Source organism: Hyperolius riggenbachi, chromosome 4 (assembly GCF_040937935.1).
Source record: "Hyperolius riggenbachi isolate aHypRig1 chromosome 4, aHypRig1.pri, whole genome shotgun sequence".
Taxonomy (NCBI): domain Eukaryota; kingdom Metazoa; phylum Chordata; class Amphibia; order Anura; family Hyperoliidae; genus Hyperolius; species Hyperolius riggenbachi.
The window spans coordinates 23,648,757-23,661,548 of record NC_090649.1 but is presented as its reverse complement, the minus strand read 5'-3'; the positions used below and the strand labels follow the sequence as shown (position 1 = coordinate 23,661,548).

The 12,792-nt window shown below is 47.7% G+C and overlaps 1 protein-coding gene across 5 annotated transcripts; it reads left to right on the top strand.

Moving 5' to 3' along the window:
- The first annotated feature begins 6 nt into the window (after positions 1-6).
- On the top strand, positions 7-11,100 carry LOC137571134 (coiled-coil domain-containing protein 166-like). 5 transcript variants are annotated; one of them, XM_068279865.1, is made up of 3 exons: positions 49-113; positions 4,003-4,083; positions 7,595-11,100. In XM_068279865.1, the coding sequence occupies exon 3, from the start codon at positions 7,595-7,597 to the stop codon at positions 8,459-8,461; it is 867 nt and encodes a 288-aa protein (XP_068135966.1). In that variant the 5' UTR covers positions 49-113; positions 4,003-4,083; the 3' UTR covers positions 8,462-11,100. The 5 variants fall into 5 exon arrangements, with proteins under 5 accessions (XP_068135967.1, XP_068135963.1, XP_068135966.1 ...); XM_068279863.1 differs by lacking the exon at positions 49-113 and adding an exon at positions 143-262; XM_068279866.1 differs by lacking the exon at positions 4,003-4,083 and having other exon boundaries at positions 7-76.
- Positions 11,101-12,792: the final 1,692 nt, after the last annotated feature.

Sequence of the window (12,792 nt, the reverse complement as noted above, 5' to 3'; positions counted from 1 at the left end):
CGTCACAACCCCCGCCACTAAAGCTGCGCCGCGGCGAAGCTGTGATTGTCTTGCGCATGCTCAGGGATCTCCCGAAGTGCGCGCTCCCGCGGAGAGCTGACCTGTACCATGGGGTGATTGTTCTGCGCATGCTCAGGGGTGACCGTGGTGCGCGTTCTTGGTGACTGCAGAGTGTACAATCATCTGTATTGTATTGGGGAGCTGTGCTGTCTCAGCATAGTTCACATTTGTCCCTCTTTCAGGAGTTTGCCCCTCTTTCTATGTAAATATATATATATTTCTCTACTAAAAATGTGTTTCATTCACATTGATATATTACTAATTGTAAAATGTTACTATGAAGGAAAATGAACCAGGATAGAAAGGACCAGTGTGGTATGAATTCTAAAACAGCATATTTTTCTTATGAAATCTTTATGGTATGCGTGACTAGGTGTGTGGTGGGGGCGTGGCCAGGGATGTGGCATGGGTGTGGCTTAACTGTCCCTTTTTCTCATCTCAAAAAGTTGGGAGGTATGTCTCAGTGATATGTGGGGTGCGAACTCTGCTGTCATTTTCCTGCCTCTACCTGTTCATAATACTGTAGTCAATATGAACTTTATAGAGCATACACCTTAGGGCCCTCTTCCACTAGTGCTCATTTCCCACTAGCATCGCTTGGCCATGCAATCGCGGGCTTGCGTGATACGACTGCGCAGTATAACCACAGGGAATACTGTTACTGTGGATTTCTCCTCTCAGTCAGTGACATGCTGTGACATAGTGTGCACTGTGCAGCAATTATCACTATGGATTCCTCCACTCAGTCCGTGGCGTGATGTAGTGTGCAGCAATTGTCAATGAGGATTCCCCCTCTAAGTCTGTGGCATAGTGTGCAGTGATTGTCACTGTGGATTCCTTATCTCAGTCTTTGGCATGTTGTGACATAGTGTGCAGTGATTGTCACTGTGGATTCCTCCTCTCAGTCTGTGGCATGCTGTGACATAGTGTGCAGTGATTGTCACTGCAGATTTTTTCTTCTCAGTCTGTGACATGTTGTGTGACATAGTGTGCAGCGATTTTTACTGTGGATTCCTCATCTTAGTCTTTGGCATGCTGTGACATAGTGTTCAACAATTGTCACTGTGAATTCCTCCTCTCAGTCTAGGACATGCTGTGATGTAGTGTGCAGCAATTGTCAATGAGGATTCCCCCTCTCAGTCTGTGTCATGCTGTGGCATAGTGTGCAGCGATTGTCACTGTGGATTTCTTCCCTCAGTCTGGAACATGCTGTGATGTAGTGTGCTGCAATTGTCAATGAGGATTCCCCCTCTCAGTCTGTGGCATGCTGTGGCATAGTGTGCAACGATTGCCACTGCACATTCCTCCTCTCAGTCTGTGGCATGCTGTGACATAGTGTGCAGCGATTGTCACTGTGGATTCCTCCTCTCAGTCTATGTCATGCTGTAACATAGTGTGCAGCAATTGTCACTACATAACTACATCCTGAAGGGTCTTCTGCTCAACTTCTTTGATTGGAGGCCATCAAATTAGCTTATTTCGGCCATGGATGAGTGCATCCCGAGTAGTAGGGATGTAACAATAATGTGTAGGAGCTTGGGGGGGGGGGGGCTTCTGTAGAAGAGCAATGTATGACAGTACAGCGACAATACATTATCTAGCAGATAGACACATCCTCATTTCTCCTCTATCACCATGCCATACAGTCTATCTTCCTGCAGCTCCCTGATGCACATCATATGACATACAAGGACAGGAGCTGCAAGGAGAACGATAATACGACTTTCATCCCTATACACACACACACATAACAATTGCCCCCGAAAGAGGGAGGGCAGCAACTTGCGGGGCCCGGTCCTGTGGGCATGCAGAGTGGCAGAGGAGCGTTATATGTTTCCTGCTCCTGGCAGCGATACAGGTCCTCTTCACTCCTCTTCAGCGTATGGGTGTTGTAATGATCTGCGCTGCTGTCTGCACAGGCAGACAGCTGTTTGACCATATGTTAGGTCTGAGTGCTGCAGGTCCCTGGAAAAGAGACCTGTCTCCACTCTGCAAGCTGTAGAGTTGCTGTTCTGGGGAGGAATTTGCATCCACTTGTTATGCAAATTGCTTACCTGCTTCCTCTGATGGCTTGCTGTATAAAAACCATTTCCTCCCAGAATTCCCTGCTGGTCATGATGGTTTGTTCCTGCTAACTTACCTGGAGTCTCAGCCTTTGCTAATCGTTTGCTAAGATTATCTTAGAGTAATTCCTTGGAAGTACACTAGGCATTCCTTCTAGCGTAGTCAGGTTGTATTATCTGTATTGCCTTGTACTGTCTATCTGTTGCGATTGTCTTGTCGCCAGCGGTGGTCGACAGGAAATCATTCTTTCTGTTGGGATCGCATTCGCCCTAGCGGCTCTGTCTTAGGGGTGCAAGCCAGAGCAGCGGTTGCTACTGGTTGCGCCATCTGTCTGTCTGTCTGGATCGCATTCGCCCTAGCGGGAGTGGCGGTGGTTCCTTCTGTATTCTGTCTGGGAGTGTAGGCCAGAGCTGCGGTTGCTACTGGTTACTCCTTCTGTCTGTCTTGTCTGAAATGAACGCTTGCTGTAGGCTCCGTGAGGTAACCGTTTAGCAAGCGTTCGCGCTCTCTTTTCATTCTCGTGTTTCATTGGTTAGTTAGGGTTGGCGTGTTTTGTCTCTGTTGCGTTTTTCGTTCGGAGACCGCGTCATTAGCGTGCTTTGTCGCTGTTGCGCTTTTCGCGCGGCGACCGCGCTTAGCGAGTGCGTTTGTTATATTCCTTGGCGTTCTGATCATTGTCATTTGTTGTGTTCTTCTTGCTACACTTGTGCTCTGTCTTTATTCGGTCTTGTGTCACTGTTGGCAATCGCCACTCTTGCGATTGCGTTCCCACTTGGTTTCCGCTGTTGTGTGTTCACTGTCGCCGGGTGGCGACTGGATTGGTGGACACACATACATTCTGTCTCTGTGCTCACTCTCTCTGGGGGCTATCTTGCCCTGCATTGTTGCAATTCATACAATTCCCATCTAGCATCTGTGGCAGTGCAGAAGGGTTGTTCCTCTGCACTCCACAGCTCCATCTGCTGGTGGGAATTTCCCTCTATAAGTGCATTGCACCAAAGCTGGGTTCTGCCGTTTTATACGCTTGTGGAGGACTTCCGCAGTGTCAGCGCACATCTTGTGTGCTGACCACGGAGATAATTCCACAATCGGTACAGGTGTCATGCAGCCAGCCAATTACTCATTTTTTGTGCACATTTTCACATATGTGATCAATAATAAAAATAAGACTTACTTATAACCCCTCCCCCCTCACCCAAAAAAAGAAAAGTAGTGAATTTGCATATATGTCCATGCTCTTTCACACTCGCATGCAAATTTTACATCCAAACTTTCACATGTGATCCGCATGCTTTTAATGGAAATGTAGCCTTAGGAAGGCATTGAATGCAAATTGCATGTGTCTCATAGACTTAGGGCCCATTCACACTAGAGCGTTTTGCCAGCGATTTCGGCAAAACGCTCAAGCAATAGCACTTTTTAAACCGCTAGTGCAATGATACCCTATGGGCCCGTTCTCACTTGGGTGATTTGCGTTAATCAACGGCAATTAACACAAATCGGCAAACGTGTAGCCTGCATCATTTTCAGGCGATTTCCCTGCGATCGCGTTTTAGTGCTATAGAAGCGCTAAACGCGATTGCAGAAAAATTGCTGCAGTGTCCAGTGATTTTTCCATGTGAAATCGCGGAGAAATCACTCCTGCAAATGTTGTGCTTTCAAGTGTGAGTGGGGTCTCACATGGGATTTCACGTGCGTTTTGTGCTGTGCATGCGATTCTAACAAGTGGGCTCCCTGCCTTAGAGTTGCAGTCTGGATGTATAACGGGACATGTGATTGGCTGTCGGGGCTGCAGGGCTCACACTGGATGCAGCAGCACAGATTGGTGAGGAGTAGCTGGGAGGAGGGAGTGTGATGTGAATTGTTTGTTGTCTCCAGGTAACGGGAGAGGAATGAATCGAGTCACGCTGCTTCCTCACATCCAACACAACAAGTGTGATTCCTGCTGACAGCCAGAGGGTGAGTAACACAGCGCTGTGCAACTATTCCTTGCTGATCACTGGGGGTGTCGGGAGTACAACTCGGGGGTCATCAGTGATAAACAAGAGTTACAGCCTTCCCTCTGCTGATCACTGGGGGTGTCAGGGCTACAGCTGGGGGGACAGCAGTGATAGATGAACAAGAATTACAGCCTTCCCTCTGCTGATCACTGGGGGTGTCGGGACTACAGCTGGGGGGACACCAGTGATAGATGAACAATAATTATTACGTTTTCTCTGCTGGGCAGCAACACTTAAAGGAAACATCCAAGTTAAAAAAAACAAAACAAAGATCCACTTGCCTGGGGATTCTTCCAGCCCGTGGCAGCCGTCCTGTGCCCTCGCTGCAGCTCCGGAGGCTCCTGGTCTTCTTCCGTGGCGCAGCCGACCTCTCCAGGTCCGGTTCTGGGTGGGCGTCTTCTGCGCTCCACGGTGCGGGTCACGTGGTCCGGTCGACGTCATCGGGACTGTACTGCGCAGTTGCAGAACCGTCCCGATGACGTCGGAAGAAGACCAGGAGCCTCCGGAGCTGCAGCGAGGGCACAGGACGGCTGCCACGGGCTGGAAGAAGCCCTAGGTAAGTGGATCTTTGTTTTGTTTTTTTTAACTTGGATGTTTCCTTTAAGTGGACCTGAACTCAGAACGTCCTCTCTGCTCTAAAAGATACTCAACAGCATAATAACCCTAAACAAAAAACATGTCTTTGTTACAGCTGATACAAATCCTGCCATAAATCTGCAGTGTTTCTACTTGCTGAGTCATGGAAGCAGACGTATTGTTTACAGCCTGTGCTTTCAAATGGCCTTATCTGCCCTAGGCAGTCATGTGACACAGGGGAGGATCAAATTACAACTTGTGATTAGACACAAACGAGGGGTAATTAAAGGATACCTGTAGTGAGAGGGATATGGAGGCTGCCATATTTATCTCTTTTCGAGCAATACCAGTTGCCTGGCTGTCCTGCTGATCCTCTGCCTCTAATACCTTTTAGCCATAGCCCCTGAACAAGCATGCAGCAGATCAGGTGTTTCTGACATTCTTGTCAGATCTGACAAGATTAGCTGCATGCTTGTTTCTGGTGTTATTCAAGCACTACTGCATCCAAAGAGGCCAGCAGGGCTGCCAGGCAACTGGTATTGTTTAAAAGGAAATAAATATGGCCGCCTCCATACTCTCCCTACATCAGTTGTCCTTTAAATTGGACCTGAACTCTTGCACAGGACAGAAGGAAAACAGAGAGAAGCTCCCTGTATGCATTTAGAGAGTTTAGCCTGTATAATTCCCCCTCATTTGTGTCTAATCGCTAGTTGTAATTTGATCTCTCCCTGTGTCACATGACTACCTATGGCAGATAAGCCCATTTGAAAGCACAGCATGTTAACAATATGTCTGCCTCCATGAATCAGCAAGTAGAAACACTGCAGATTTATTTTAGGATTTGTATCAGCTGTAACAAAGACATGTTTTTTGTTTAGGGTTATTATGCTGTTGTGTCTCTTTTAGAGCAGAGAGGACGTTCTGAGTTCAGGTCCGCTTTAACTACCTAACGACCGCGTCATGCCAATGGGCGGGAACGTGGCTCCTCCCCCAGGACCGCGTCATGCCAATGGGCGTGAACGTGGCGGCTCCCCCAGGACCACGTAACGCCAATTGGCGTCAAGTCCTTGGGGCATGTTTTGCAGGAGATCTCGCGCCCCGATGCGCGCACATTTCTGCTTGAATGATGGAGCTCTGTCATCAGTCTTCCAGCGGCGATCGCCACTAGGAGACTGTTAGACGGCAAAAGCGCCGTCTATTTACATTGTGCAGTGCTGCGATCTACGACAGCGTTGTACTAGGGACAGCCGTGTCACTCGGCTGTCCCCCTGGGGAGGCCCAGAGAGCGATCGGCTCTCATAGGCTGATGCCTATGACAATCGATCGCAGTGATTGGCTGGTGGGGGGGGGAGGGAGGGGGAAAAAAAATAGGTATGCTTATTTAAAAAAAAACAACAACAAATATATAAATAAATAAATAAACATCGGGGGAGCGATCAGAGCCCACCAACAGAAACTGGCGGGCAGAAAAAGGGGAGGATTCATTTGTGTGCCGCATGGTATGGCTCTGTAGCAAGCTTTTAAAGCTGCAGAGCCCAAAATTGTAAAAAAATAGCCTGGTCACTAGGGTGTGTAAGCCTGTGGTCCTGAAATGGTTAAGCAGGCTAAACTCTCTAAATACATTCAGGGTGCATTTCTCTATATTTTCCTTCTGTCCTGTGCAAGAGTTCAGGTTCCCTTTTAAAAACAAAATTACAAATGCTCTTCCGACAGAGGAAAGCTCCTATCTGCCTGGCTAACATCCCAGGAGGAGACAGCTTTACTGCTTGGAAAGCCCTTAGCAGCCCACAGTACAGTCTAATAATCTTATGGCCCATACTCACGGGCAACATTTCTGGCCTGTCGCTAGCACACGGGAGTGTGTGCGCGACAGGCCGGCGACAGCTCGTCGCCAGGTCCCTCCGCATACACACGGCGGAGGGACCTGGCAACTGACACGAAGGAAGCTGTCGCTGATGTTCCTCCCCCCGCCGGAAGCTCAGGGTATTCCCTGCTGGTTGCTGTCACTAGTCCGCATACTCACGCGGACTAGCGACAGTTGCGGCGGAGTTGCGGCGTCAATTGTAGCCCGTCAGTATGGGCCATGAGCCAGCAGATAGGAGCTGTCTGTTGGAAGAGCTGTCACATTCATGCTGCAGGGTGATTTATTTTTTAACTGATTCTTAACCCTTCACTATCCCGTGTACTAGCATTATTTCCAGAATAAACATTTTTTAGTTTTATTTTTTAGACATTTTGTATTAGTGGTCCTTTAACATCTCTTTCAGCAAACGGGCGTCTGTTCATTTAACTGATAAAACATTCCTATCCGTGTATAATTAGACACACCGCTGTGCTCAGAGGCCAATAGCTGCCCGATATGTCACAGCCTGCCACCAACTGAGAGGAACATGATACCACATGGACTGTATTACCCCAATACCCCCCTATGGACTGTATATCCCAGTCCCCCATGCTGTCCCTTACATCCTCCACACACCTATGGACTACCCCAACCCCCTATATCCTTCCCTTATTCCCACAATCCCCCCTCCCCATGTTAATGTTTTGTTTTTGCTTTGGCAATGCTAAATGTATTTGGTCCTGCCAATAAAGCTTTTTTGGAATTGGATTTGGAATACAAAAAGGGGCCGCCTGTCCACCTGACCACTGCCTGTGCCGATCGCTAGCAACCACCCAGTCGGTGGACGGGAGCAGTTGACAAGCGGTGAATTTGATGCTTTCAGCTGCTCATGGAAAAGAGGCCTTACCTAGTTCATTTTTCAAGATTTTTTTTCATGCTCAATATTTAAAAAACAAAACAAAAGAAAAACAATATTACTGATCTGGTTAAAGTTTCTCCATAGCATAACGCCTTCTAAATCTCACTAAGCCATTTCTTGTGTATGTTTCAGATGCCACCAAAGAAGAAGTCACAAGGCAAATCTGCAAAGGGTTCCGCTAAAGAGGTCCCAGAACAGGTGGAAGATGGTGGGGATGGAAAGGAAGCTGTGGTGAGCGAGAGGGAAAGACATCTACAAGAGGAACACAGCCGTTTAATCATAGAGCAAGATGGACTGAGGAGACGGCTGGATCAGCTACGTAGAGAAAACGAGTTCCTGCAGGAGGAGGCAGAGAGAGTCCGGGTGGAGAGTCAGGAATATTTACTGTACATGAGCAAGAGGAGCCAAAAGCGGCAGGATGTCATCATCAGCCTAAATGACCAGAACAGGCGGGAGCTGGAGGACATCAGGCGTCAAAAAGAAGAACTTGAACTGTTTTTTAACCAGGAAGAGAAGAAGCTGAGAGACCAAATTCTCCAGAGAGAATCAGAGCTGGCCAATGTGAAGAAAGAGCTGAAGGAGCTTGAACCCATGAAAGAACTCCAGCAGGAGCAGAGAGCACTCATAAAACGTCTGGAAGATGAGGTCATGTCCTCCCGGGGCAAGCATGCTGACTCCTTGCTGAGGGTGAAGAGCGCCTTTCTACGGCAAAAAATGCAGTGCCAGAAGGACTCTGAGCAACAACTAAACCAGCTGTCCCAGAAGGCCCAGGAGGAGGCCAAGAATGCCTTGCAGGATGTGAGCCAGAAGGTAAGAGAGGAGAACCAAGTTCTAAGGCAAGAGCTTCTCCAACTTATCCACCAGTTCCGGGTCCTGCAGACACAGAAGAAGAAGCTGGAGGAACAGAACAAACAGTTACTGAAAGAACAACAGTGCCAGAAGGAAGTGAGGAGCACCCAACGCAAACTGAAAATGGCCACCACCTTACCTTATCCGTAATGTAAAAGTACCCACAGCTAAGTGAGAACATTATAAGTTCCAAAGGGGAGGTGTGCACCAAATAATACTTAGTTATCTACATACAATACTCATCTTGTGCTGTGTGATCATTGGCCACTCCATCACCAGGACGGAATGAGACCAGAGGTCCCAAAATGTAGTAGTATGGTAAATTATACACCGCACGAGTCCCACTTGTGTGGGAGGACTAGACACTGAGTTGTTGGAATATAGGAGCCACAGGATGGAAGATTGGACTGTTCTGCCTTCATGTCCATTACTGGCCAGTGTTGCTCTGGGTAGTGAAGGCCTTAACAAGTAGACGGGTCCAGTATCATGAATCCTTAAAAGGAGAACGTTGCAGCAGCCTTGGGTTGGGTGCTCAACAAGAGTAACATGTGCAATTTACACCTGTTATTGTTTACCTTGTCGAAAGTGATCAAGTGGAAACGTTTAAAGTGAATGTGAAGCGAGCTGCAAAAAGGAAAGATACCAGAGGGAAGGCTCGGGAATCTGGATCCTTTAGAGACTTCCCGGTTATCTCTATGTGTCCTCCTTCCACCGCTGTCCCCACAGTGAAATGATTTCACCCGCAGGTTGAATATGTCTTTGGCTCTCCACAGACTTCTGAAGTACCAGGACTTCTGGCAGATGGATCCATACTGTGCACTAGAGAGTCCGGGCTTGTGTATGCGCAGTATGGATGCGCCATTCTTAGATACACTTGGGAACGCAAATACTTCAGAAGCCTAAATTCCGAGGAGTCCTGAATGTGGCAATTTTGAACGGGGGACAGCAGGGGAATGATGGGACGGAGAGAGTACTCTATAGGACCCAGAAACTGTGGAAAATGGTTCACCAGCCTCAGGATTTTACCAAGTAGATCTCGGGGAGTCCTACTGGGGTGAGGAGTCCATCACACCTCTCAATCTCCAAGTCCCAAATCGTAAAGATTCCTATCCAGGACTTGACCCACACTTGATAAAGGGCCCACGCCTGAAACGTTGTGCTGTTTGTTATGCTGTATATGTCTGCAAGATTGAAATAAACAAGTTTGATACTACATCCATTGTGGGTTGAGTCCTGGATGGGAATCTCTACAATTTGGGACTTGGAGATCTATAGGACCCATAGCCATTCCCCTACATAGGTGAGTTTTAAACTCGTTTCTTTCTTTTTTTAACAGCTTGTTTCAGGTTTGATTTAAAACACTGAAGATGTCAAATTAGGTGCTCATCGTTGTTGCTTGCAAATTTAATGCAAATCATATGCAGGTTTGGATTGGGCCAATCAAAATCAACAGGACGTGCAAATGACTGGCCTAGTCCTGACCTGCATGAAATTTGCACACCAGCAGTAATTATTAACATCTCATCGGCCTTCACTATTAAACGCTCTTCGCATCGCCCTTTCTAAATGAGAGAAAAGATAATGTATGGCCACCTTTACAGCTTCAAGTGTAATAGTGTTATCTTTTAACTCAAGGCAATGCCTGGCAGAAGCTGATCAGCATTATTAACCACTTCAGCATCTCAGGTTTTTACCTTTAAGGCTGCTTACACACTAAGACGTTACAGGCGCACGTTAGTGCAGCCTGTAACGCTCCCCCAACGCACAGCAATGTAACACAAGTGGGCTGTGTATTCGTTATTACTGGACTTGCCTAGGGGTTAATATAACCTTGTTCAGAATTCGGAACGTTATGTACATGGGGGGGTGTTGACTTATAGTTTTTATTTGGATATTTGATGTGAAGCTTAGGTGCTTCCTACAAGTCCACCCATATAACTAAATTGGTTTACTACAATGTTTACTACAATGTCTCTCCTCCCCTTCCCTCTCCCCCTCCTCCCCTCCCTTCTTCCCTTCCCACCCCCCCTCCCCCTTCCTTTCTCCTTTCCCCCCTCCCCCCCCCCCCCAATGCCTCTCATGGTTCCTTTGTGACCGAAGTACCCAGCCATAGCCTGTAGGTCAGTTTTGATGTTTTTCGTTGGCCATGGAGTAATCCCCGTCTTTGTGTTTTTAAAGACACTGTTATAGTATTCACTGTTTGAGTCACCCCTTCCCGTTAGTTCCTGGCTGCGGGGACGTTTATACACGGAGGGGCAGCGGGCCTCCCCCGTTTGTAATAATAATTATAGTTTTGGTCTAATTTCTGACCTCCCACGAGACTGGTGCGTTTAGGGAGCGTTCAACATGGGCGGCAGGTGTGCCTTTTCTGAGCACCCGCCGCATACTGAGCGCTCAACACCAAGTTGCTACAGCGCCGTGAACGCAAGTGCTGTATGCGGAGGGTGGTTTCGCAGTGGAAGACGGAGTTATCTGCTCTGCCCCGCTAGGTCCCCGGCAGTAGCGTCCCCGTTACCAGGGCAACGGACTCTCACGAGGAGGAAGTGGCGTAGCCGGAAGGGGCGGAGCTTGCCTCCCGTCTTAAGCTCCGGTTGTTCGTTTCTTCCTCTATCTGTGGCACGCAGCGTGACCAAGCGCCAGGAGATGTGAAATGGCCGTCGCTCACCACCTCTGTGCCTCCCACCCACCTCCTTCCCACAGACCAGCCACCTGGATGGACACGTAAGCTTCACATCAATGTCCACCTCATGTTGGATTCTGCACGCTGATGTACTGAAACGTACTAATGGTTGTAACACTGTCTACACATGAGATTAAATTCCTGGACGGAAGGTGCACGCTTTTGTCTTTCTTCAAATTTGTGTGTTCACACTGCTCACGTGGCGTTACATGTAACGCTGCACGTTCTTCCGAAAGTGCAGCATGCTACGGCGTTAGAGCGGCTTAAGCCGCGTTAGACTGTTTGCACATGCTCAGTCATGTTGGGGAGGAGGGGAGAGCGGCCAGGCACATGACTAATTGATATTCACTGCACTCAGTGACGTGCAGTGTTTACTTCCTGGAGCGGCCGCTCTGTGCGGCGACTGGCCGGACGGGACCACGTGACGCCGCATGCGTCCAAGAGTGCGCATCACGGCATCATGGACGCCAGAGTGAGCTGCACAACGCGGCTCACTCTGACGTCCACATCGAAGAGCACCAGGCGTTGCGTTAGGTGCATGTTATGCGACCTTAACGTAGCACCTAACGCAACGTCTTGGTGTGCAAGTAGCCTAAAAGGAACCTAAATCCTAGGAAATAAAATGAGTTCCACTTACCTGGGGCTTTTACCAAGCCTGATGTTTAACTCTTTCAGGCAGAGAAAGCAAATAAGTAACACAGGCTAGTTATTTGTGTGCCTGGCACTGTACATACACATGTCTATCTCATCATGTCACATGTCACCTCAGGTATCCTTAAAAGTGCAGCTGCACTGTGCCCTCGACGTCACTCCTGGATCCTCTGATCCCCCGCCGGCAGCTAGTTTTGTTTTTGCTGACTCGGGGTATCATTACACACGTTACCGCTGTAACAGTATGCTATAGCGGGTGTCAACACTCCGAGTCAGCAAAAACAAAACTAGCTGCCGGCGGGGGACCAGAGGCGTGATGTCAAGGGCACAGTGCGGCTGCAGGGGGCTGGTAAAAGCCCCAGGTTAATGAAACTCATTTTTCCCCCTAGGGTTTAGGTTCCCTTTAAAGAATAACCGAAGTGACCTGTGACATGATGAGATAGACATGTGTATGTACAGTGCCTAGCACACAAATAACTAGGCTGTGTTACTTTTTTGCTTTCTCTGCCTGAAAGAGTTAAACATCAGGTATGTAAGTGGCATTTCCTGTCTGAGTCAGGACTGGGTCAGACTACAGTGTGACCCTCACTGATAAGAAATTACTACTATAAAACACTTTCCTAGCAGAAAATGGCTTCTGAGAGCAGGAAAGAGATAAAAAGGTCCATAGTTAATAGATTTTAGTTCTGGCATACTTCAATGAATGTGTCATTGAGCAAAAACAATAAAACAGTAAAAACTTAAAAAGTAGATTTAAATATAAAATAAAACTGTGGAATGTCTTAAAAAGTCATTTTTAGGAGAAGGAGGATAGATAAAGTTGTTTATTTCATTCATTTATTTTCATCTCAGGTGTCCTTTAAAGACTGATTGCAGTAACTAATATAAGTAGGGAGTACATCCTGAAAAGTGAGTGAGATGCGAATGATTGATGTTCCATGGTAATTGTATGCAGGGTGGTATGGGACCAATCACACGCACTTCCTGACAATTAGGATTGGCCCAGCTCCACGCTGCAAACACTTTGCATGAGATTTGCATGCAAGCCGGGATTCCCATGTCTAATTTGGACAAATATTATTTCAGCTTTCTTATATTGGGTTTTTGTCCACATGGAATTACACAGCCACTCAGAGCCAGATTAAGGCTA